Source organism: Callospermophilus lateralis, chromosome 4 (assembly GCF_048772815.1).
Source record: "Callospermophilus lateralis isolate mCalLat2 chromosome 4, mCalLat2.hap1, whole genome shotgun sequence".
NCBI lineage: Eukaryota > Metazoa > Chordata > Mammalia > Rodentia > Sciuridae > Callospermophilus > Callospermophilus lateralis.
The window spans coordinates 130,836,373-130,863,506 of NC_135308.1; the positions used below are offsets into that span (position 1 = coordinate 130,836,373).

Genomic DNA, 27,134 nt, shown 5'->3' on the forward strand with positions numbered 1-27,134 from the left:
ATTCAAAGTGAGCAATGAAGAAGGCTTTGGGTAAAGGGATATTCAAGGAATGACAGAAACACACACAAAAGTGTGTTTATGTGATGTAGGGTACTGTTCCCAAACATAGAGTATGAATTCACAAAGGATTTGTGAAGACCTTATCATGGGTAGGACTCAATGCTAGCAACTTTCAAATGCTTTTTCTTATTTAATTCTTATAAATCAACAAACTAGATCGTATTACTGGCCCCATTTTAGGAAACTGAAGCAGTTAAAGTCCAGCTAGTAAGTGGTATAGCAAAATTTGAACTCTGGTTTTAATGACTTTGGACCAACAAGATATATGCTATTTATTTTACTCTATAAACGTATCTTTGTGCATATCAATGTTCTCTACTCAAGATTTTTTTCTTAAATACAAGTCTCTTTTTTTCCCTCTTAAATAGAGATGTGCTCTCTGTTTACTCCTCCCTGATAACTACCTTTCTTCTCTCTCTCTCTCTCTCTCTCTCTCTCTCTCTCTCCCTTTTTCTCTAGACTCTTTCCTCCACTGTCACATGGACAAGAGCTTTGAAGGTCTCTTGTCCTGTATACGAGACCTACGGTTCAGGCAGTAATTAAACCCAGTGGATTAGTTTTGCTTTGAGTTTAGAGAGGCACAGATTATGAGCCTGGGCGGTGCAGCTCATTAACCAGGATTACATTTTTTGCCAGGGAGGTAAAAAACTTGGCACTACTCCTGAGCCTCAGGCAAGCATGACAGAATCAAAGGAATATCACATCAGACACCCCTGATGCTCCTCCAGTACTACCTTTTAGGAATTATAACAACTAGGAAAGTCATGTCTGTAAAAGTAAATGCGTATATGTAAAAGCTAAATATTGATTTTTCTCTCTCTTCATTTTATCATGTCTCTTTTACTCATACCTTTTTTTCTTAGTCTTTAGAACAACCATCCATTTGAGCCCTCATTTCATTATTTCAATAGTGGCCTATAAAAATTATGTATCTATAATTATTTCTGTGGTCACTCAATTCACATTTTTCATTTTTTCAGTGTGATGATTTTTATAGATGTGTAATTGTGATGTCAAAGGTTTGATAATTTGAAATTAGTTGTTTTTATGTGATGCATGAAAAGAAATGAAAACATGATTTGCTCATGGTTAGCTATTTTTGTTTATCTAAATGGCACCAGTTAGTGCCAATTAGAGTGGGCCCAGAGAAGCCAAGTGGGACTGAAATATCACCTTCATGAAGGACCAATTCAGATTATTTCTACATGGGTTTATTCATATAGGGATTATATTTGTAATATTATATAGACACATTAATTTGTAAATGTACCTACCTTAACATATAACCACATTTTATAGCCCTGATTAATGTATGAAGAAGCCTGAAAAATAGAAGTGTCTTGTCTTTCTATTCCAAGTCTCTCAGAGTCTTTTGGCTTAGCTCAGTAATCACCTTGATGAAGCGAATGATTGTATACATCTCTAGTTGGTGAATCCCTCTAGATTTACCAAGGAATGTATAGCTTGGTTGTGCCTGTGCTATCATGCTTATCAATTACACACTTCACCTGATATGTGATCTTGAACTCAAGTTAGTGTTTTAGAAAATAACAAGTTACCTAATGTGTCTTAACTCTACTTAGATAGCTCTTCATTACAGTAACTCTTCCATAAACTTTTTCCTTGCTCTTTATCTATCTGTCCATTTCATGGCTGCTATTTTTAAAGACAATCTCTTTATTTAAAGGTGTATCTGTTTAACCATTGAATCTATTATCACAAAGTTTATAACAAAGAGTCTGGTTTCCTAGAACAAAAGAATGAAGAAAAGAAGGAAGGAAGGAAAGAAAGAGATTGATTTCTACATCAATTAATGACCTTGAATAAGGAAAACTTGGGTAGTCTTTTAGATATGTCACATACACTCATTAATTTTAATAATTAATTTTTGTTCTTGAAAAAAGTAGAATTCTTCACCACCCCAGAAGATCATTTGACAAGCTCTCATTTGGAACGGTGGCCACAATATTCCTCTTAAATTCCCTTGTTTAAAGAGAACTTTTAATGGGTTATTTGACATTTCATTGTGAAGACAGAACTTCCAAAGCAAAAGAAATAGGATTCAAAAAATAAAGAACTTAGTTTATAAGCTGTTAATGTAGATACATCTATGGAAACATGAACTTCTGAGTTAATTAAGCTCTGAGTGTTGATGAAAATTAACTGCCTTAGATTCAGTTTCTTAAGGGTATCCCTAGATTTGAATAAAGTATATTCATTGTGTCAGTTCATTTGAAGCTAATGTCAAACCACTGGGATTTTTTTTAATAAACATTTATCTTCACCAAGAACCTTGAGATTTTCTATTCATAAATTCAGTGTGTGGTGCTATATGCCAGTAGAGTTTCAGTCAGATGCTCACACTCCTATAGATTTAGCTACTTTCTATTCCTTTGATTTAATATTCTTTTCACAATGTCTATTTTTATATTTTGCTGTGTAGGAGACAGTTCCTTTGGTATCAGGTCGTGATCTTGACTGGGAGGAAGAAATGGCGAAAGCCCAATCACATGACTGTGTTCCTGTCCTTTCAGAACATCCACTGTACATACTTTACACATCTGGAACAACTGGGTTACCTAAGGTATTCGCTCTCTTAGGGATAACTATCTATAGCAGCAGTTTTCCTTTGTACTGTGAATATCTGATCACCGACTAAAAAATGTCTTAGACTCTGCTTTGATGTTTAGACATCATTACTTAATATCTTCAATAAATTTTGTGCTTAACTCTAAATATACAAAAGCATTCATTGTATTTAATGTCAAATGCTTTATCCCTATTTCTTCCAAATTCTTCTCAAATGTCAGCAATACACAATGGACTTTGTAATTTACTAAAATTAATATGCATTTAATTGACTATCAATGGGTATTTGTAAAACTTTGTAGAATATATTTTATGTATGTTTGTGTGTATTTATTTTTGTGGAGCTGGGGATCAAACCCAGAGGAAATATATGTTTAAATGAAATATGTTTTATTTATTTATATTGAGAGATTTTATATTATGAAATTTATTTTCAATCTAGAATTCAGTTCTTTGTAATAAATGTGATTGTTTTTAGAATTGGCCTGGACAGTTTAAATAAGAGGCAGTTTATCTGGAGTATTGAAATATTTGATTTACAATATGGAAGACACTCGATGTTTTAATATCTGTTTACCATGAAACTAGTTTTCACAAAGTAAAGTTAAAAATATCAATATTTATGAATGTGTCAGCTATCAACCAATACCACTCACCTTGTATCTTCAAGTAATACTGTTTCTTTATACAACTTCATAAAGGCTTCTGCTATTATCTTTCTGATGTATTCTCCTTAGAGGTTTCAATATGCACCAAATCATAGAATTTAGAGGGGAAAGGGACCTTCGCAATCATTCTCATCCCAGAGAATAGAGGTCTCTATTATCATCACATCTCTGTAACTTTAGAGTTCTGAAAACATAATCTCCTAATTATATTGAACTAGTCTAATCTATTAGATTATATTTTAAGAAGAAAATTTAAGATATTCCACACAAACCTTGCTTGTAAAAAGGAAAACATTTGGTAAAGGAATATATTCTCTGTGAGGCTAGAGATCATGTTTTATTACATTTTCTTCTACCATCATCTTTCATATGTAGTGAGTGCTTAACATTTTTTTTGTCAAATGCATACTTGTGTATGTGTATATTATGCATATGAAGATAATTATCATTATAGGATCAAAGTTGTGTGATATTCTTTAAGACTCTAGTCATTTGTAAAGTAAATATTTCTCCATATTGCAGTTTTGTTTGCTTGAGCAGACCAAATGATTGAACACAATTTCTCCCCTCTATTTTTTGCATTTTACTATCAGGATGGAGTCCATCTGAACATTTGGCTATAAAATAAAAGAGGTACAGCAAAGTTTTAATCTAATATAAAGTAATATAAATGTATCAACATGAACGGAAATTCCTGAACCTGAGACTATAGTATAACTTATCAGACTTTAAAAACAACAACAACAACAAAGAACAGACAAACAACAACAACAATAACAACACTATAGCTTCTTAAAAGCTTGAAGGAATCTTGGAAAAAATAAAAATTAAAAAAGCCCCCACCCCACACAAAAACCTTTGTGCCACCTGAAGAGTTTAATAAATCACTCTGAGATTCACTGTGACCTGGATTAGAATCTGTATAAGAAGAGCTTGTCAGTATTCAAAGCTGACTCGGCCAGGGTAAAAGAAAAAAGATAAAACTGGTATAGAGAGCATTATGTGTGGAAAAGTGTTGGTTTCCAATAAGGAAGGATCCTGGCCACCCCAGGTTTTCTGAGTCAAGTTCGTTTCAGGATTCCTTCAGTGACTAAATGAAGGTCCTTTGATGTGTCTTTATCTCCCTCTATCCTTTTCCTCCTAACAGACCATCCTGAAGACTGTTTATTTTTATAAATTGGAGAAGTCTTTAATTGCTTTGAGATTGCTTTATATATATTGAATTTGGCTCAATTCAATGTACATGTATTAAGTGCTCAGATAGACCATGAGTAAAACACAGTCCCTCGAATCTACTAGGGTCCAGATATGCATGAACATAGGTAGTGCAAGACAGACTGTGATTCATTTGTTGAAAAGGTAGGAGACTGCACACAGTGGGAGCAATGGGGATTATTGTTTCAGACTGTTTAGGAATTTACTTATGACAGTTCACTTTAGGGAAGAATCAGATTTTGTTTGAGATTAAAAATGAGAGAGGGAAGTTCAAGATGTTGAAACTGAGAGAAGGGTGGTTTTGAATATTCACTGAAGTAGAAACAGAGTAGAATGGTTTGGGGTGGGGAAGCCAGGAGATTTTGAATGGATTGAGTATGATGTGTTTGGGGGACATTAATATGGAGATGCCCAGTCAGTATTGAACTTGAGAGTCTGAGGCTGTACATTTGAAGCTTGAGATAAACATTCATGGGACATCAGTGTAATGGGCTGGTATTTAACTTATGAAAGTGAGTGGGTTTTGCAAGGTGTAACATTCAGAATAGCAAAATAAGATCATTATTTCTCAGTGTTCTTGAGACATGCTTTTCTTTCCTGCAATGAACCTTAGAATTGCAATTGCTTTGATATTATATATTGCCAACAGACCTTTATGTCACTTATTTTAATCCACTTTACACATATTGTTATAAGTCTTAGAATGTATTTCACACTTTGATTACACTATGACACTAACCTTAAAATTTGTCTCTGGTAGATCTTTAGGATATATTTAATAATTGCTTACTTGTTTGCTTTTCAGACGCCTCTTTATTCATACTATTCTCATTTCAATCAAGATTATTAGTATCTGAAATATTAATGTTGGGATCTCTACAGTAGAAGTACAGGAAAGATGAACACACCTGTAGGAATATGCATTTAGATATAAATTTCATGACATCATAGTTTCTTTTTCATCTTTGATCGTCCTAAGAAATAATAATATTGTGAGCCTGTTACAGTTTGCATCTGGAACGTCCCCCAAAGGCTCTTGAGTTTTGGGCTTTGTCCCCGGCTTGTGGTTCTAATGAGGTAGTTTCAGAATCATCTCTGAACTGGTAGTAATGTTAGGAAGGGCTGAAAACTTTAGGAGATGGAGTCTTGTTGAAAGAGGTGGGTCACTGGGGGTGTGACTTTGAAGAGTATATTTTGGCCCCAGTCCCCTTCTTTCTTCCATACTTCCCAGATGCCAAGAGATGAGCAGCTCTATTCTACCATGCCCTTTTCATCAAGATACTTTGCCTCACTACAGGATAAATGCAATGCAACTGACTACTGTGAACTGAAGTCTCTGAGCCAGGAAAAAACCCTTTATTACTTCAGGTTACTTTTCTCAGGTGTTTTGTCACAGTGATGGAAAGCTGACTAATTAACCCAAACTCCATAAAAATATTCTGCTTAAAAATCCTTATTTCTCATAGGCATATAAGGCACACATAAGATAGTCTGTTCTTTGGTTGGAATTTGCATATATATTCAGTTCATATTCGCATTTCTGCGTCTGCCAACTCTGGAGTTGTCAGGAGGCTGTATGACAGGTTAATCTGTTAGCTGCAGCAAATATTCCAGCACCCACAGCTGAGCTACTTTGCATGCATTTTGGTTTTGTTGTGGACTTCTATTCTATTTGGTTTTGGAGTCTATATTCAACATCATTCAAAGCACTGAACAATAAAATAAAAAATCCCTCATCTGGATGGCTCTTCTTTTGGAAGTGGGAGATTTAGTGATGGCCATATTTATCTTCTTCCAGCTTGATATCGTGGAGGGACAGTGATAACAATAACAAAAAGTTCAGTGCCAAAGGAGAACATGGGAAAGCAACCAGAAGGATAGGATTCAAAAGGAGGCACGACAGGAAGGTGATAGATAAGGCTTTTTGTACTTTTGTACATTTACATAACTTATGTAACTTTTATTCCTATTTGTTAGCGGACTTATTCATATTCCCCACCCTGGGGGGAACAAGTGAGAAGGAGTAAAATAAAAGCAGTGGATTTAAAAAAAAAATCTGTGGTACAATTCTTACAGTTAAAATGCTGAACTTGCTACATCTTCCCCCCTTATCTCATAGTTCTTCAGATCAATAAAAAATTATACAGCTGCTACAGCATCTTCCAGGGAGATAGTTTCAGAATCATCCAAAAGCCTGCAGCAAGAGATTTTATATTTGATGAAATACCCCAAATGGAAACATTCCATTTCCTCTCAGATAATTCACTGGGTTCTACTAGTTTCAAAGGATATTTTTCCTGAATAAAGAAGAGTATGTTTTAAAGAATTTTATCATTCACACTTGTTTATTCACTCCCATATTCATTCATTCAGTCAGTCAGTAAATGTACTAAACGACTGTTGTGTGCCAGATAGTACTGAAGATGTGAAGGCATTATCCTCACAGTGCTGAATGGGGTAAGAAGCACAGCACTGTGTTGCTCTGATGAGGTGTGCTGGCCTTGGGAACTGTGGCACAGGGCAGAGAGAAGTGCAGCACAGTCGGGTAGGGTAACAGCAGTGTCTTTGTGTACTTGTGTGAAAAAATGGGAACTAATCAGGTTCAGAGAAGGAGCAGGGAGACTCATTCTACAAAGAGGAGATGCTATGAATAACGCCACTATCAGAATAAGATGATTGTTGATGCATGGAATTTTTTTTTTAATTTTGTAGTTGTAGATGGACAGAATGCCTTTATTTTATTTGTTTATTTTTATGTGGTGCTGAGGATCAAACCCAGTGTTCTACGCATGCTAGGCAAGAGCTCTGCCACCGAGCTACAGCCCCAGCCTTGTTGTGTAGAAATTTTTAAGCACATCAGAGCCATTCCATTTTTTTTTTTCTTAATTCTCTAACTCCAACCATCATTTGGTAATGGGTTTCTTTTTCTAAGTATGATATGTACTTCCCGTTTCCTTTTTTTTTCTTTTCAACTTGTCAGGCTGAATAGAAATACACATAATACTCCAACACACACACACACATGCACGTTCATATATACACATATAAACATGTATTCATAAGTATAGACATATATACATGCACACGAATACATACATCTATATACTTTTTAAAAATATTTAGTTTTAGTTGTAGTTGGACACAACACCTTTATTTCACTTGTTTACTTTTGTATGTGGTGCTGAGGATCGAACCCAGGGTCTCACAGGAGCAAGGTGAATGCTCTACTGCTGAGCCACAACCCCAGCCCACACCTATATTTTTATATGCAAATAAATATCCATTTGTTTATGTGTATATGTATATATTTATATAAGCCTTTATTATAGAATAATAGAGGGATTGAACTTGGAAAGTATGAAGTTTTGTCATGTACTACAAACTTTTATTGCTACAGTATTTTAAGATTTGCCTTCCAGATTTTTATAGATTCATTTACACACACACACACACACACACACACCCACACATTCTTAGAATGAAACTCTAAAGCTCATAATCTAACCACACATCTCAGTTTTCCTGCCTCCTTCCACTTAATGTCTATTTTTCCAATTGTGTTTTTCAAGTTGCTCTAACTCAAACTGCACACAACACTTCATATTGACATTTTTTTTGTCTTATTTAATGTTCCCATTTATGACATTTTGCGGTTTTTCTTCAAAAGCAGCTCATTAAGCAGGAATTCTTAAAGGACTCTCTGTGAATACTTTGTGACTAATACTCACTCTTTATTTTGATTTGTAGAAATGAAAATCTTTAAATACCATAAACATTCTAAGTGCTCAAAAAAGAAAAAAAATCCCACCTGCACATTGTCTTTTTTTCCTCACTTCTGAGATAGAATTCATTTTCATGTCTTTATTTGGAGCTTAGAGTGTGATTCCCACCTGGATGTTGTTTAAATTCTCCAGAAGATTTTAAGGATTATGATTGATCCTATAAAAACCTCCAGAAGAGTATATTGGCAGAATATACGGCTTTTCTGAGAATATGTTAGATCACATAATGCTTTTACTTACAAGGTAGAGAGAGTATAAGCACGTATAAAAAAGCAGTGACAGATTGAAAAGACTCAAAATGTCGCAAGCTTGTGATTCAGGGCAAGCACTGGTGTTGAATATGTATTCTTACCTCATGCATGGTATTTCAGATATATTTTTAAAGTGCTGAGTGTAATTTTGCTTACTTAGAATATAACGATATGACTTTTTAAATAAGACTTATGTGTTTTCAGAAGCTGAACAGGGTTTCTTTCTCCTTTGTATTGTAATTATCATTACTTGGAACACATGACCACAAACAAGAAACAGAAATGCCTTTTCATCTTATTTTATTCACAAACTAACATACATAATGAAGAATCTCCTTTTAAACATAACCTTTCATATGTTTTACCTTCCAACCTCTCATAAACTATCTGTATGGAGAATATGGAACTGCATAGTTCTTTTTTTCTATATCATATAAATAATCAGAAATTTGAAAACTGTATAATCTAAATATCTTGGGAGGTGTTAGACCAAATTATAGATCTAAAGGTTAGATTAATGAATGGCAAAATGATACCTGACTAAAATATTTATACTCATTTTTTCTTAAAAAAGTGAGTATTAAAGATCAATGAAAACAGAAGTTATGGTTTTTATGTCTCTTTAATCTCCATTTTATTGTTTTAAAGGGGATTTGATGGTGACTGTGGAAAGCCATCCCTGAAATGCGTGAAAACCTTTTTCAGCATTGCATCCAGGGAAGGGGTAGATCTGGCATTGGAAATTTCCCATGGCAGTCCCCCTGGATAGATTGCCCAATGCACATGAACTTCCCTCAGTTTTGCCAAAAGGTCCGGTGCAGCACCAGTGATGGGCATAACCTTTAGGAACTGAGCATCCTACCTGCCCTTACCTCTAACCTATTTTAGTGAAGAACATTCTGTAATTTCTAAATAAAGCAAACACAGGCTCCTTTCTTTGTTAGAAGCTGTACCTGTCTGGTCAGCTTTGCACATCTCTGTCCCCTCTTTGAAAATACTTGTGTTCTGTGGTTTTTTTGCCGTACTATTTTCCTTAGCTTTTATTTCTCAGCCAGCCCATTCCTCCGAAGGGAAACCCATTTCCTTGCCTGTGTGGGACGTGGTAGATAGGTGGCCTCTAATTATTTTTGGCAGTTTTCCTTTTTGAGTAATGCCAGAACAGGGTAAAATAAAAAGCAACAATTTCTAGAAGGAATAATATTGTCTAAAATATGTTAAATTTTAGGCTGGTCATGTAATTCAATGGCAGAATGCATACTTAGCATGTGTTAGCCCCTGGACTTGATCTCCAGCCCTTAAACAAAACAAAACAAAACAAAACAAATCCAAAGATTTAAAATTTTAGCCTTTATAGCTTTAAATGATTTTTCATAATGGTCTCATTAAATCTCACTTTTTATTTTTTATGGTCAGCTGGGTTTAAATATCCACAAATTTATAAAGCAATATTCCTGAACATCATTTGAAAAACTACCCATTTGAAAGATAATAGAAATTTTTTAATCTTTTAAAATTTATCATCTGTGTTTTAGAATTGAATTACTACTCTGTTGGGTGTATCTATCTTTTTTTAAAAATTAGTTTATTTATTTTAATTAGCTATATATGACAGCAGAATGCATTTTGATTCATTGTACACAATTGCAGCACAACTTTACATTTCTCTGGTTGTACATGATGTAGCATCACACCATATGTGCACTCATACATGTACCTAGGGTAATAATATCCATCTTATTCCACATCTTTTCTGCCCCCATGCCTTCCCCCTTCCCCCTCCCCTTTGCCCAATCAAAGTCCCTTCATTTTTCCCATGCCCACCCCTTCCCTATTATGGATCAGCATCCACTTATCATAGAACACATTCAGCTTTTGGTTTTGGGGGATTGGCTTACTTCACTTAGCTTGATATTTTCCAACTCCATCCATTTACCTGCAAACACCATGATTTTATTCTCTTTTAATGCTGAGTAATATTTCATTGTATATACATAACACATTTTCTTTGTCCATTCATCTATTAAAGAGCATCTAGGTTGGTTCCATAGTTTAGCTATTGTGAATTGAGCTGCTATGAAAATTGATGTGGCTGCATTACTATAGTATGCTGATTTAAGTCTTTTGGGTGTAGATGGAGGAGTGGGATAGCTGGGTCAAAATGTTGGTTCCATTCCAAGTTTTCTAAGGAATCTCCAAACTGCTTTCCAGAGTTGTTCCACCAGTTTGCAGTCCCATCAGCAATGTATGAATGTGCCCTTTCTGTCATATCCTCACCAACATTCATTGTTGTCTATATTCTTGATAACTGCCATTCTGACTGGAATGAGATAAAATCTCAGAGTAGTTTTGATTTGCATTTCTCCAATTACTAGAGATGTTGAACATTTTTCCATATATTTGTTGATCGAATGTATAATTCTTCTGAGAAGTGTCTCCTCAGTTCCTTGGCCCATTTGTGAATTGGGTTATTTGTTTTCTTTGGTGTTAAGTTTTTTGAGTTCTTTATATTCTGAAGATAAGTGCTCTATCTGATGTGCGTGTAGCAAAAATTTGCTCCCAAAATGTAGGCTGTTTGTTCACTTCACCTATTTTTTCTTTTGCTGAGAAGAAGTTTTTCAGTTTGAGTCCATCCCATTTATTAATTCTTGATTTTATGTCTTGCACATTAGGAGTCTTATTAAGGAAGTCAGGGCCTAATCCAACATGATAAAGATTTGGGCCTACTTTTTCCTCTATTAGGCACAAGGTGTCTGATCCAATTCCTAGGTCCTTGATCCACTTTGAATTTTGTGCAAGGTGACAGATAAGGGTTTATTTTCATTTTGCTACATAAGGATTTCCAGTTTTTCCAGCACCATTTTTTGAAGAGGCTATCTTTACTCCACTGTATGTTTTTGGTGCCTTTGTCTAGTATGATAACTGTATTTATGTGAGTTTGTCTCTGTGCCTTCTATTCTGTACCATTGATCTAAATGTCTATTGTGATGCCAATGCCATGTGATTTTTGTTACTATAGTTTTGTATTTATAGTTTAAGGTTGTGTATTGTGATGCCTCCTGCTTTACTCTTTTTGCTAAGGATTGTTTTGGGTATTCTGGGTCTCTTATTTTTCCAAAAGAGTTTCATGATTGCCTTTTCTATTTCTATAAGGAATGTTGTGGGGATTTTAATTGGCATTGAATCTGTATAGAGCTTTGGGTAGTATGTCCATTTTGACAATATTAGTTGTTCCAAGAATATGGGAGATCTTTCCATCTTCTAAGGTCTTCTTCAATTTCTTTCTTTAGTGTTCTGTAGTTTTCATTGTAGAGGTCTTTCACCTCTTTTGTTACTTTGATTCCCAGTTTCAGAGGATTCATCACTGATATATAGAAATGCATTTGATTTATGGATATTGATTTTCTATACTGCTACTTGGTTGAATTTGTTTATTAATTCTATAAGTTTTCTGGTGGAGTTTATTCCTTTTCATCATTTCCAGATTGATGCATCTTACTCTCTGTACCACATAATCTAAAAATTTACTCCATTATAATAATTGTTGACAAAAATGAGCTTAAAATAGGGTGGAGAGAAAAGTCTAAAATGTATCAAGTGAAATATTATTGACAATAAATATTGCTGTCTACCATAACATATAGACAGTTTATTGTCTACAAAAAAATTGTACTTTTTCTCCTTGGAAAAATGAGTGAGAGTTTTTAGAAAAGAGGATTTGCAAACTGATTAATGTCAAATTCATTAAGTTATTGAGCCATAGGAAAAGAGACCTTATTGCAATAAACTAATTAGCAAAGTGTGTGGAAGATAGGATAGACTATACAGGGAAATAGCTTCTCAGTTGACATAGCAAAATGCATGTGTGAAGTTTGCTGGCAGGAGGCCCGAGATTTCTTATATTCTCAAGATGATCAAGAGATCCAGCTGCCTGCTAACCATGTCATACAACATAGAAAATAGCTCTCAAATGCCACCAAAGCTTTACCTGGTATTTGCCAAGAGACCAGGTGTTTTTGCTAGTAGATAAAATATGTTCCACAGCTTGATACCTATGTTTTATTAGTGGTACCTGAGGAGAGCAGTGATTTTAGCAACTAATGGAAAAAAACCAATCTATTTTTCATTCCCCTGGTCCATGTATATGGGTTAAAAATGCAAAGTTAGGCCAAAAAATTATAATTAACAGCACATTTATTGATTAAAGCCATGCTTACTCTTTTATGTAAAATAATTTTCTTTTTCATAGAGCAGTTATAATTACTAAAAGATGCTTCAAATGCATTTGAATATAACATAATTTGTACTTAGCAGGCATTCACTTACTTATTCTGATAAAAAACTTGGTTATGTCTTACTGGACTAATGATTAATGTTTATAATGAAGCAATAAATAAAATTAATTAATTATTAAATTTTCCATCAGTTCTTATTTATGATGACCCTTATGCCCACTGTTCAAATATTAGTCTTCTATTAAAGTTGAATATGTTCACAGTTTTTGAGGAAATCCACTATAAGTCGATTTATGAAAGTGGTGTGATAGTGATGTAATGATCCCTGGTTTTGTCCCAATTGCAGTATAAATAAAATCTGTTAGCTTTAAGTCCAACTCCTCAGGCTTCAATCCTCAGGGTTTCAGAATCTACTGCCAAAGTATTGTTAAACTCTAACATGATGTATACAGGATTCCTCTTTAGCATTGGAATTGGGCTCCAGTTGGAATATGACTTTGTTTCCTCTAAGCAACCCAGTTTTGTTTAATTATCTTGAGGAATAGATGTCCTTATGTATTTTAGGCATGTAACTACATTTGAAGTTTTTCCTGCACTTAATTTTCTTATTTCCCATTTTTGTTCAGAAACTGCATTTGAAAATGTAATGCTGATAATGGGTAACACCACTGAAAATATTTTATGTGATTTTGTGAAGTCGTAAGTCTTCTTTAGAAGAGTAATAATGTCATGCAAGGATGGATTCCACAAATGGAACTGATGAGGACAAATTGTTCTGGGTTTATTAGAACAATTTTTTTCTGTGGGAGAAGCCACAGAAATAGTGATTCAAGTATAGTTATATAAAAGTTGAAGTAATATGTACTCTAAAGAATATCCAATACTTTAAATCTGGAATTTTTAAAGTAGAGAGTATGAAGATAGAGAAATTTTTAACATATCATCCCACTGACTTTAACTTCACTCTTTCTCTCCTTTAGGGTGTGGTGAGGCCCACTGGGGGCTATGCGGTAATGCTAAATTGGACAATGTCTTCAATATATGGCCTTAAACCTGGAGAGGTAATCATGGTTTTAAGTGTAGGCGATATGATATTTCTGATAAAGCCATGTTCATTTTTATCATTTTCTTATTTTTCAGGTGTGGTGGGCAGCTTCTGACTTAGGCTGGGTTGTTGGACATTCTTATATCTGTTATGGACCTCTCCTACATGGGAACACAACAGTTTTATATGAGGTAATAAAATAAATGTTATATCACATATAGGTGATACATATTTTAATGAAATTTTTGAGTAGTAGTCCTGAGTAGGAACAATAAAATGTGTATAGAGACAGGGAACATTTTTATGTCTTCTGCCAGTTAAAAATATGATTTCAGAAGAAAAGGTAATTTGTAGGAAATAATAGCCAGCTATTTCATTTATACTGTAGAACAATCAGTATAAATTGAATTCCAGAGAATGTACAAGAACAAATTTAATGTCTATCTTTAATAGATTTTTAGAGAATATTATCAAGCTGATACTGATTTTAGAATCCTAGAAGAGAAAATATTTACCATTAAATAAGCAACCTATATTCACCTTTTTTTTCTTTTTTAAAGAATTAGTGGGTTTCCAAAGGGGTATTTTGTCTTAATTATAGGTAAATATTTTCGAATAATAACTGTGTAAAGGAAAGGAATAGAAACTGACCATATTCATAGCTAAACAAATAACTACTGGAAAATTCTAATATATGCATTAATATCAATCTGGAATAAGGTTTCTGTCTGTATAACTAGGAAGTTCTCCCTTTGTACCTATTCTCTTTACTTTTACCAGTGACTTATATGAAGACTTAGATAACATACTCATCAGATTTGTAAGAGATCAAAATCTTGGAGGGATAAAATATATAGTGATTTGATCATTCAAAATGATCCTGGATTATTTTGGACACAATAGGATAGAAAAATGCAGACATCTTCACAGTTTTATATTTAAATTAAAAAAAAAAAAATATATATATATACAGAAATGAAATAGGACAAACTTGGGTTGGTTGTACTTTTTGCCATTAAATCCTGAGTATTATAGTTGTCCATGGTACAAATACAAATCATTGGTGAGATTGTTTTAAGAATAGTTACCATATAGTATGATAGCATATTTATTTTTCTGCATTTGAAAATTCATGGTTAGTTTAATGAAGAGGATAACAACAAAAATAAAACAAAAATTAGCTTACTAAAAATCATGTAAAAGAAAAAGACTAGGGTAAAAATCATAAAGAAAGAGGAACTAGGAGTGGTTAGTGTGAAAAACAATGTATCTAAGGTACATATATCAAAAGCATCTTTTGGTACTTAAAGAGATGATGCATATAAAATAAGTACCCTTATCATGCAGAGTTGCAGAAAGTTATATTTGGGGAATAATCAGAGACAAATTTAAATGTATAGCATTGTAGTAGAATGAATAGTTTCTCTACTGGGAGGCACTCTTTCATATAAAGTGGTCTCTCAATATCAGAGTAGGAATGTGAAGAAGAGAATTGTATATGTGGGCTGTGTAAAGAAGTATCGGATAATGTCAAGTTTCTTTATAATATTAACACTCTGTGACTCACTGAATCTAAAAAAAAATGAGAGACTATTCTTTATATGAAATGCTTTCTAGTGCCTTTTCTATTGTGAGGTCATTTGTGTTCTGTCAATTTTAGCTGTTTTAGTTTTCAGGTTTTTTTGTCTCTGAATGCTAGGATAAATTCAGGCAGACTTTAATACAAGAATTAAACCATTGCATACAATTCCATATCTCTTGAACTGTGTTTTTGTATCTGGCAGACTCATATGGATTCAAGTGCTTGTAATTAATTACTGCATGATATAAAGCTTGACTTATCTGTTCCATACTGAAGTCCTTGCAAGAGAATAAATGTTTTTATTTAGCAAGAAAGCAAAATAAATCTCAACACTGAATACTTACATTAAAATGTGGCATTGCTCATATAAACGTGACAAAGCAGAATTCACCTTTATAAGTACTTATGTTTATTACTATTATGCTGACTTCAGAATTGAGATATATGTCATTTTTCTGCTATTTACTGTTGGCTTTCTATTGTTTCTCCAGTTTATTTAAAAACGTGATGTTAAAACCAGGAAGGGAGGTTGTTTGTCTTTATCTTGGAGTGATATGCTCAAGAACAGTGTAGAGGTTCTATAAATATTCGCTGTGTGAATTACTGATAAAGTAACCTACTTTTTAAAGCCTTTGTCTGCCCTCTCCTCTTTTTTTCCCCCAACTTGGAAATGTCCTCCATTCTCTCTGATCACACAACAAAGCCTTTTAGAGTTTGACCCACTTCTAGCTTTTCCATCTTTATTCTTCTTCACTAAGCTCCTTGAGAAATGACCCTACCAATGTGGTCTGAACTTCGCATTCTTCCACTCCCTCTTCTTCTCACCCTTATCTGGTTTCCATCCACATCATTTCTTTAGAAGTTGCTATAGCAGAGGTCACCATTGACTTCCTGGGTGTCAAAGTGAAAGGGCCTTCTTCCATGTGATGTTATCTTATTTCTCAGTCACATTCAGCACTGCTGACAGTTTTATGAAATATTCTCTCCTCTCTTGAGCCCCATGCCCCTTTGGCTGTTGTTCAGGCGGTATCCTTGGCCTGGTGTGACTTTTTCTCTCTCTTTCCTTACCTGGATAATTTCTACTATCCTTGAAGGCTCTGATTTAATGTCATCATCTCTTGAAAGTTTTCTCTCACAGTCTTAGGTTGTTCAGTGACTTTCTGTTGCTGAGCTGACCACACTGGATTATCTGTTTACATCGAGAAAGAGTAACAGCATCAAAAGCCAGTCTCTCAGTATAGTGTACTGCAGAAAGTAAGCCATCAATGAATACGTGTAGAACCCAAATAAACTCGCCTGTCCATTCTCTTCCTTCTCTGACAGATAGATAGCACTTTCCTCTCTCAATTTCTTTTCTTCTTTCAGTCCTAAACATTAGGGTTTAATTGGGTCATATTCTTAACCCTCTTTTCTCATTCGGCTTGTATTTCCTGGATAATCTCAATGTAGCTAGATTAGATTGTTACTAATTAAACCAAGGCTCTAAAATCCTACTTGTTTATCTGAGGTTCTTTTGAAGTGTCAATATATTTTTAGACCTCTTTGGATGGTCCATAGATACCTTATTCTCATGTTGACATGAATGGATTCTGTCAGTTCCACTCTTTCCAGCCAAGTGTGTTTCCTCCCATGTAGTCTATAGTGCTGTTGATGTCACCTCAATCCACACAGTCATCCAAGATACAAAATATACAAATGATTTTAACTTCATTGTCTTTACACTTTCTGCTCATTGGTCATTATTCCCTTTGAATCTACTGTTTTAGTAACTATCAAACTGTCCCTTCTTTCGTTTCTCCCCTGTCATATATTCAAGTTTGACATTCATGTCATGCTGACTGATGTTCACTCCATGTTTGCGTTTCTAATTTGCTATGTGTCTGAACAAATCAGTTACATATTTCAGATTATTGTTAGATAGACTAGAGGCCTTTCTGACATATGCTTCTGCCTTTGGTGTCATTCATTTCTAGGCACCCCCCCTACACTTCTTGTTTCTGAACTCTCCTCACTTCAACATTCCCATATCAATAATTGATAGAATAACAGATATAGAATCAGCAAACATATAGAAAAGGCAACATTGTCAACCAAAAGACCTAACTGATATTTATAGCACAATAGCAAAACACTTTTAAGTGCCCATCGAACACATAACAATAGCAAAACACTTTTTTTTTTTTCTCACAATAGCAAAACACTTTTAAGTGCCCATCGAACACATACCAAGATAGATAAGGTCCTAGGAGACAGACACACAGCACAACTTCAATCACTTTAAAATAATTGAAATCACATAGAGCCAGCTTTTTTTTTTTTTTTTTTAACTATTGTGGATTCAATATAGAAATCAATAGCAAAGAGGTAAAAGGAAAATCTCCAAATGATTGAAAACTAATCAGTGCACTTTTAAATCAGCCATGGATAAAGAAGTACTCTTAAGAAAGGAATACACACACACACACATATCTATGTATATTTTTGTAGTTACACATATTTATTTTGATATGAATAAAAGAAAAGTATATAATATCAAAGTGTGTGGGACATATTTAATAAACTGTTGGGAGGATGTTTTTGGTATTAAATGGATACATTAGAAAAGAGGAAAAATCTCAAATCAAGGAACTAAGCACCCAACTCAAGAACATAAGAAAAGAAGGCAAAATAAACACCAAACAAGCAGAAGGAAGAAAATAAAGAGATGAAATTGAAAACAGAAAAGCAATAGAGAAAATCAATGCACCACAGAGCCAATTCTGTGAAATAAAAGTGATAAACCTCTACCAGTGTGACAAAGAAAAAGAGATCCACACAAATTACTGATACCACAAATGAAGCAGGATATATCATTAATGACCCTATAGACATAAAATGGATAATAAATTCTCTAACCCGCTTAACATACATAAATTTGATGACTTAGATGAAATGGACCATTTCCTCAAAAAGCACAACTATCACAACTCACCAAATAAGAAATAGGTCACTCACAGAACCTTACTATTATTTTAAAAAATCAAATTTGTAATTTAAAAGATTCCTAGCAAGAAATCTCTAGGCACAGAAGGCTTTACTGGAAAACCCCACTAAATAGTTAAAGGAGAATTAACACCAATTCTGCATAAGATCCTTCAGAAAGTGGAAAAAGAGAGAGGCTCATATTGCCCTTGCCATAATAACAAAACCAGAAAAAGAGAACAAAACAACATATTATCACTGAACGATATCTCTATGAATATATATACAAAAATCCCTGGCAAAATATTAGTAAACAGAACTTTTCATTATATAAAAAGAATTGTACATCATGACCAGGTAGAATTTATCCCAAGATGCAAAGCAACCAAATATGATTTATCTTATTAATCTAACATATTAACAGGTTAAATAAGAAAATCATTTTATTATATTAATTGATACAGAAAATTCATTTAATAATTAAATATCCTCTCATAATTTAGAACTCTCAGAAAATTAGGAATAAAAAGGAATTTTTTCAACCTGACAAAGAACATCTACAAAAATACCCAGTGCTAACATCACACTAAATAAAATTGAAATCTTTCCACAATATTTGGGAACATAGCAAAGATCTTCACTTTTATCAATTTATTTGATAGGGTTGTAGAAGTTCTAGCCAGTTGAAAATGGCAATATAAGGAAACAAAAGGTGTAAAAATCAGGATGGAAGAAATAAAATAGTCTCTATTTGCATATGGCATGATTATCTATATAGGAAATTGCAGAATATACAAAGAAAAGTCTCACAACTATTGAGTTTAGTACCATCTGAACATAGGAGATACACATACAAATATCCATTGTATTGCTGTATACTACTAACAGATACATTTGGCTGAGAAGGGCATCACAGGAGAACCTTCTGGAAATGTAGCTATTTTGTATCTTGGTGAAACCAATATCCTAAATCTGAAAGAGTATTTTTCACATTTTCACAAATTTTCCAGGCATTTTCATTGGGTAAAACTGGGTAAAGTGTACATGGTGTATTTCTGTATTATTTCTTACAACTGCATGTGAATCTACAATTGTATAAATACTTTAAGAAATAAAAATTGAAAACCTTCTAAGCACTCCTGTCTCTTAAAGAACATAATTCAGTCTAATTTGCATAATAAAAATGATCCATAGTCACCTGTCCCCACCTATGTTCAGAGTCTTCTCTGATTCCTGACCTCCATCTCTCCTCTCCCAGTACTCCTGTCATGGTGGCACTTACATGAACAAAATTCTGCCTGTGGTTATGTAGTTCCCTCTGTTAAAATTTCACCGTTATTCTAATCATATAGCAAAGTGATTCTTTCTCAAGAGATTAAATATAAAATATTATAGCCTAAATATTAAAGCTTGACTAACCTCCTGTCTGATATTTTTATTTTTGCTTTCCTCTGGGTGATAAAAGTATTCTTTATACTTCCATTAAGCCACCTAGATTCCTACAATCTTGCAAATATGGTGTTGCCATTCTGTAGACTCTTGGTGAGCAAGGGATGTTTGTCATTTAACCTGGCACAGTGCTTCCTGGAGGTAGGTAAAATTTATTGAGTGAATGAGCCATTTTAAGAGGATTTATTAACAATTTAAGCATGGAAAGTGCAAGGAATAAAATTTCCTGATTGATTGACTGATTAGAGCAAAACTAAACTAAAAAAAAAATTCTGACTTGTTGTTAAGCCAGCATATGAAGAAAATGTTTATTAGGCTTCACAAAATTATTATCCCACTTGTGCCCCATTTTAAGCTGATTACCAGATAAATACAGTTGTCCTTAGTTTCCACAGGGGATTTGTTCCAGCAAGTGCCAACATCAAAGTCCACAGATGTACAAGTCATTATATAAAATAGCATAGCATTTGCATATAACCTATCCTTATTCTTCATATACATTTATTTATTTGTTTGTTTATTTATTTATTAGTTTTTGGTACTGAGGTTTGAACCCAGGGGCACTTAACCACTAAACCACATCCCCAGCCCTTTCTGGCATTTTGTTTAGAAACAGAGTCTCACTGAGTTTCCTAGGGCCTTGCTAAATTGCTAAGGCTGGCTTTAAATTTGGGATTCTGCTTTCTCAGGTTCCTGCGCCACTGGGATTATAGGCATGTGCCAGTGTGCTTGGCCTTCCATATACTTTAAATCATCTCCACAATACTTATAATAACTAATACAAAGTAAATGCTATATAAATAGTTTTTGTAGTGTATTGTTTAGGGGGTAATGACAAAAAAACCTACATATTCAGGATAGATACATTTTTAAAAAAATATTTCTTATCCACTGTTGTTTGAATTCATGAAGTGGAACCCAGGGATGTGAGGAGTTGACTGTATTTAGTGTTATTTTAATTTAGCATTATTAGGAATATTTTATTTAAGAAGCCAAATTCTTGTGTTAAAGTAATAAAAGTGCATTCTTTATATAGTAAGCAAAATAATTTAGTACATCATTCATGTTCTTCCTGTAGGGTTGCCTTTTCTAAAGGAAAAAAATATAGAGAGCTCATTGTGATTGAAGTTTTATTTTCATGCTTAATGAATTATAGCATTTCAAAAGTGTCATATAAAGTAGATAGTGAATTAGTGTCTGGGACAATATCTTTCCTTAATGATGAATCCTGATTTAACAAAAATTGATGTTCTCAAGTACCAAGAGATTTGCAGATCATTATGTGCCAAATCATCTGGAGTACAACAACCAGTGCATAAAAAATATCTTTTATTGAATGCAAATAGCTTGTGATATTTTGCAAATGAATAATGAATGAATCCTTTTTCTCAGCAAAGACTTTTTTTAATATTCTGGAATTTAATACAAACCTATAACTATATCAGATGAAAAAACACCTCAAATGGTTAAAATTAATTTGGACATTCAGTTTAACTTCTAGACACAAGAGCTGGTTGATTGAAATAAGTGTGTTTAAAAATGAAAGAGTACAATGGATATTTAAATAAGTTTTTTTTTCCTTCCATAAAAAGACAATAACTCTACATCTGCAGGAGGTAAACATATCAGAAATCCTGCTTTTCTGCTTTGGCATGAGCATCCTAATGACTACCAAAGTTAAAAAATACATTTATATTCATTTTAAAACAAATGAACCAAAATGCTTAATTCTCTTCTTCCCTTGCAGTAACAACATTCTTTGTTCATCTTTGAAGCTTATACACACTCAGTAGTCTGTTTCCTAACCTGGATTTTAAGCCCACAGTCATTTTCAGTTGGCATCTATTATCATCTTTCCTTAATAATAGCTTTTCCTAACATCCCTCATCATCTCCATTTTTCTCTCCTTGACCCCTCCTGCCTTGTTGGTCAAATCTCCTTTCATTATTGGGATGACTTCCCCACAGTGCAGTTTCACATTAGTTGGTGTGCTCCTTGGTATGTGTACTCAACCCTCTCCACTCTAAATTCTACTAGGGAAGTAATTATCTCCGGTTTTGCTTAGCATCAATTCTCAGCTCCTAATCTTATTCTTCACACATATTCATTTCCCAATAAGCTTTTGTTAAATATATGCCTGAATGAAGATATCAAGAAAAATAATAACTTGACTGATAGGTAAAGATTTTGTTTTCTCTAGGAGGAGAATTAATTTTAATTTCCTCTTGTATCAGAGGTCTTCCTGACAATTTACATAGGATGGGCTATATTTTTATAGACAAAGATTTACTTTCATTAATTAAACTGGGCATATTAAAATACTTCATTATGGTAGCCAAACTGGACTGACCTGTTGAAATATAGATATGACCTAACTTCCTTCCACTAGATGCCCCTACCCAAAGGTTTCTATAAATTTCAGTGGTACCATCAGGTGGGGACCAAGCCTTTATTTAACACGTGAGTCTTTGGGGGAAATTTAAAATCCAAACAAGAACAATGCCATCTTTTAATATAGGAACTTTAATGTCTAAACACATAGTGTTGTGTTTCATCAAATCGTGATTATACACAGATGTGCCTCCTGGCTTCTGCCTTCTATTTAGTATTTGTCTACTCTTACAATTTGCCATCTCCCAAATCAAACCTAACACTGCTTCTCAAGGGTAAATAAGTCCTTCTGGGTCCTGCCTTTCTCCTTACTGCTGTGTACCAGTGTAGAATTGTGTGTCTCCTATGCATATATCAGGTTCATAATGCTGTGGAACTCAGGCTTCCACAACAAGGCTATGGGTAAAGCAAGAAACCAAGGTACTTGGCTAGGTTATTACCTAGTTTCAAAAGAGAATGTTGGTCGTTACTGTTCTCCTTAAATCTAGCTTAGAATTAAATTGGCTAGTAGACTTGGTATTGATATGGCAATTGTCATTTTTATGTAATAACAGCCTCCTTTAAAGTCCTCAAAAGTAAATAAATAAAAGCTTCCTCTCATTTTACATTATTTGGGCAATTCAAATTGTATGCTTGATATGCAAGTCATTTCAACAAATTCTTAGGTATTCTCACTTATACTTACCAGGATAGATGGCTATTTGTTAATAATTCAACAATTAACATTGATGGTATATACTAGACTCTTGCCTTCTTAGACAATAAGTTGGTTTAAGAAATAAAGAGGATTTAAGATTCTGAATTGTGGTATAGAACCATGATCACTGGACCTAAAATACAAATATCTATGTTATTTATCTTGCTCTGCCTATATCTATATATATGACTTGGACAATTCAACTACTTTGGGAATCCATTTTTTCATTTTTACCAGAAAAAGGTTGACTCGTGTTCTCCCAATTTTCACTTCTGTGAATCTTCTGTATTGTTTTCCTTTTTCTAGAATAAATACAGTAATTGGCAACTTATTCTAATTTTTCAACTCAACAATTTTCATTTCACTTTTTTTTTTAGTTATTGATGCTGATTTTTCAAATGTATTTACTGAAGGAAAGTTTCATAGTACTTAAAACAGCTGTTATGATTTCTGATACTTCTATGTATTAATCATGTGGCCTGAGACCATCTAATTACCTGCCTTGCTTCCATTTCTTTCCTTTATAAATATCAACACTAATAATTTCTTTCCTATATGACATTCAAATTTTTAATCCATGAGAAGCCCTTAGAATAACTAATTCTGGATATTATAAGCTACTGTCATCATTCCAAAATACAGTTTATTCTTTCCAAGATAGAATTCTAAAATGTAAGCGCCAACCCCTCATTGACCTACACACCAACTATCATAATGTCTGGATTTTTAGAGCCTCCTCATTTCTTCTCTCAAAGTCTCTTTGTCCTCACACTACAGCAGTCATCAGAGCACTGGAGGCATCTCCCTTTGGAGCCCATTAATTCTCTGCTAAGCACAGGCAAAGGAATCATCCCACAGAGATGTGTTGATCCTGCTACTACCAACTTTGAAGAATATGGAGCAGATATGGAAAATAGCCCAGTGGTCTTTCCCCTCAAGGGTCTGTCCTTAGGAGTAGAACTTGTGAGGGAAATAAGCATGACCTTGAAGCCTTTCATCTGTGAATGAGACAGTGCATTTGATGGTTCACCATTATCCAAACATTAATAACCTTTACGTCTACCTTTTTTGATGGGCTTCATTACTAGTTTTAAACTGCATGTGTTTCTTGGCAGTCTTCAAAATATTCAGCTTAATAATCTTATTCATGTTCTCTTCAGGGGTTCATACAGGAAATAGAGAGTTTAGATAACTCCTCCTTTTCTTTCTTTATGGAAAGATTAGCATGAAAATGAGCTCTGTGTTATCCTCTATTTGGACAGGAATCAAATGGGATGGTGTATGTGAAATTTTAAAACCTTTGAAGAAATATCTGTTTGTTTATATGCACACATATTTTAATAAAATACAATAATGGTGCTCACATATTCATGCTGACTTCATATACATATTTACTTTACATATAAAATTTGAGCCATTTCCAAGTGTGAAAGTCTCATGTTTGAGATCACTGAAGTTGATAACTACTTCCACGTTATTTTTATGTGATACTTTTGACAGATCATCCTTAAAGTTAAGTATATATAATCATTTTCTCTTTTCAGGAATTTTGCATTTTTTGCCAGTGTTAACTGATTTCACTAGTTTGTTTATTCCTTTTTCAAGGACAGGGATATCTTGCTTCTTTTTAAGCCACTAGCTATGATGGTTGCTAACTAGTTTACTCAATAGGAAACTTCATAGATCTTCTTTCCCCTCCCATGAAATGGAAATTTTCTTTTTTCTTTTCTTAATCTGGTGTAACAGCAATAGGCTTTTCTGAATGTGTGGAATGAGAAATCTGATAACTCAGTTATTACTGTGATTTGGCTGTATAATTTTATATAATCTTTTCAAATGGAAAAGATTATGAAGCTGATGCCAGTATCTTTTAGATTTCTCACATGGCTAGTAGTTCAAAGATATCTACTTTTAAGTTTACATTTTTCTACTTGTGTCTGTGTCTTATATTGGATCAAGAACATGCAGTTATTGTCATAACTCCACCTACAATATTTATTGGAACCTATTGTGAGCTCAACATCATTCTCAAAGATGAACAGAAAACAGAATAAGTATCAGAGATGGCCCTTCCACTGAAAGAGCTGACAATACAGTCAAGGATTTAAACTGATATGAAGAGCAGATAGCAAAAATATCAAGACACTGCTTAAATAAGAAAGCTCTTATACTGTGTAGAAATTACAAAAAAGTTCTATTTAAGTGGGTCATCACCTATAAAAAAAAATACTCTACATTGAGTGGCTCAAAAGTCTGTCCACTAGTCTTTAAGGGAAGTTTAGGACTAGTAGACAGGAAAAAAAATTGTGGATGAGAGAGTAAAAGAAAATCATGCTTATTGCTATTATTGGTTGAATGTATGTAAAGCATTTAGAAGTCTTAATTCTAACTATAAACATCTGATGTAGATATTTTGAATTCCCTTTTAGTATCTGTAGCCACTAAGGATCAGAGACATTCAGTAGCTTTACCCGTGGTACAAGGGTGATGGATTTGGGATTTGAAACAAGGTTCTTTGGTTTGAGTTGAGTTGAGTACTACAAGATACATAGCCAGAACCAGGGAATCAGTAATATGAACATGAAGGGGGAAGGCAGGATTTTAGGGTGTCAGGTGGATTCTACAGGAAAGAGGTGAAAATGGAGTTGAAAGTAGGTGTTTTCTTCAGTGGGGACCATTGATATCATCAGTTATCAACCACAGTACTGCAGCAGGAAGAATGCCTGGTGGAGAAGGACGCAGTGCTTTTGGTTTTGGTACTGTTGAATTTCAAGGTGATACTCAGACACATAACTAATACTGGAAAGTCAGGTATGAAGCTGAGAAAACTTTCAGAATTAGAAGTTCTAATAATTTAAGTCCTCAAGGTGATCAAGATACCCAGAGAAGTGAAAATTAAGAATAGAAACTTGGGAAAGCTTTGAGACTGGGAAGAGAAGCTATACAAACTGAGAATGAGAATTTGTAGAGACGGAGTATCAGAAGAACAGGATGTGCTGAAGAATAGTGGAGGGAAGGTTTTCCCAAAGAGGACAATTCAACTATGCAAGCGCTGCAGAGAGAAACCCAATAGAATGGCTGAAAATGGCTCAGGTGATGATGGTGTCATCATCCATCTTTGTTAGAGCAATTTCATAGGAAGGCTTGTTCTGTGTGTGTGTTTGTGTGTGTGTTTGTGTGTATGTGTGTGTATGGGTTTTAACATGGGGAAAATATGAACATGTTTGAAGGTTGGAAGGAGTGGAGGAATAGACTTTTTGCAATCTCAGGTGTAGAATATCCACACTGAACTTCCTGGGTACAAGTTGGGTAGTATAATAAAGCAAGAAGCCATTAATTTCTCTACATACAGCAGTCTCACTCATCACTATGAATAAGAAAAATCTTAATTTTTCCCTTTAGTATAGTGTAGCAGAAGAACTCAGAGGCAAAAGCATTCCTACTAAAGCTGTGAACTACCAACTACCAGGGATAAATGCCCTGACTACTAAGAATACTAAATATGTCAGAGTTCCTTATTAGCTCAGTACAGGGTGTGCGGAATTGCTCAATCCCGTGCTCTGCTTTGTTTACTTGACACTAATACTTCCAGAAGTAAACAACTTTTTCATGGGACAGAGAGACTCATCACCTAGTTGGAAACAATGGCTTATTCATTGTGCAGTAGTCTCATCACAGGGCCCAATATGGTAAACTCTCACAGCTGCAAAAAGATAGACAAGAACCAAATTAAAAGGGATAGTTCTAGATAGTTATAGATACACACTGTTCCTAGTCTGTTTTGTGATGCTATGATAGAATACCACAGACTGGGTAATTTGAAAAGAATAGATTTTTATTTTTTATAGTTTTGAAGTCTGGGAAGTATAAGATGAAGATCCTGGCAAGTTTGCTCTAGGAGGAACATTGTGTCCTCATATGGCAAACAGCAAAAAGGCAAAAGAAAACAACAAACTACAGGGACACCACCACATCAATTTTATAGCAGCACAATTCACAATAGCTAAGCTGTGGAACCAACCTAGAGGCCCTTCAGTGGATGAATGGATAAAAAAAAAGTGGCATATATACACAATGGAATATTACTTATCAATAAAAGAGAATAAAATCATGGCATTTGCAGGTAAATGGATGGCATTGGAGAAGATAATGCTAAGTGAAGTTAGCCAATCCCCAAAAAAACAAATGCCGAATGTTTTCTCTGAAATAAGG

General features: G+C 34.1%; 1 protein-coding gene across 1 annotated transcript in view; it reads left to right on the forward strand.

Moving 5' to 3' along the window:
- The window catches only part of Acss3 (acyl-CoA synthetase short chain family member 3), a 162,242-nt gene that overhangs the window by 57,754 nt on the left and 77,354 nt on the right, over positions 1-27,134 (forward strand). Inside the window, exons 5-7 of the mRNA XM_076854912.2 lie at positions 2,504-2,644; positions 13,778-13,858; positions 13,938-14,033. Coding sequence (XP_076711027.1) covers positions 2,504-2,644; positions 13,778-13,858; positions 13,938-14,033 — 318 coding nt within the window. The remainder of the gene's footprint in view (positions 1-2,503; positions 2,645-13,777; positions 13,859-13,937; positions 14,034-27,134) is intronic.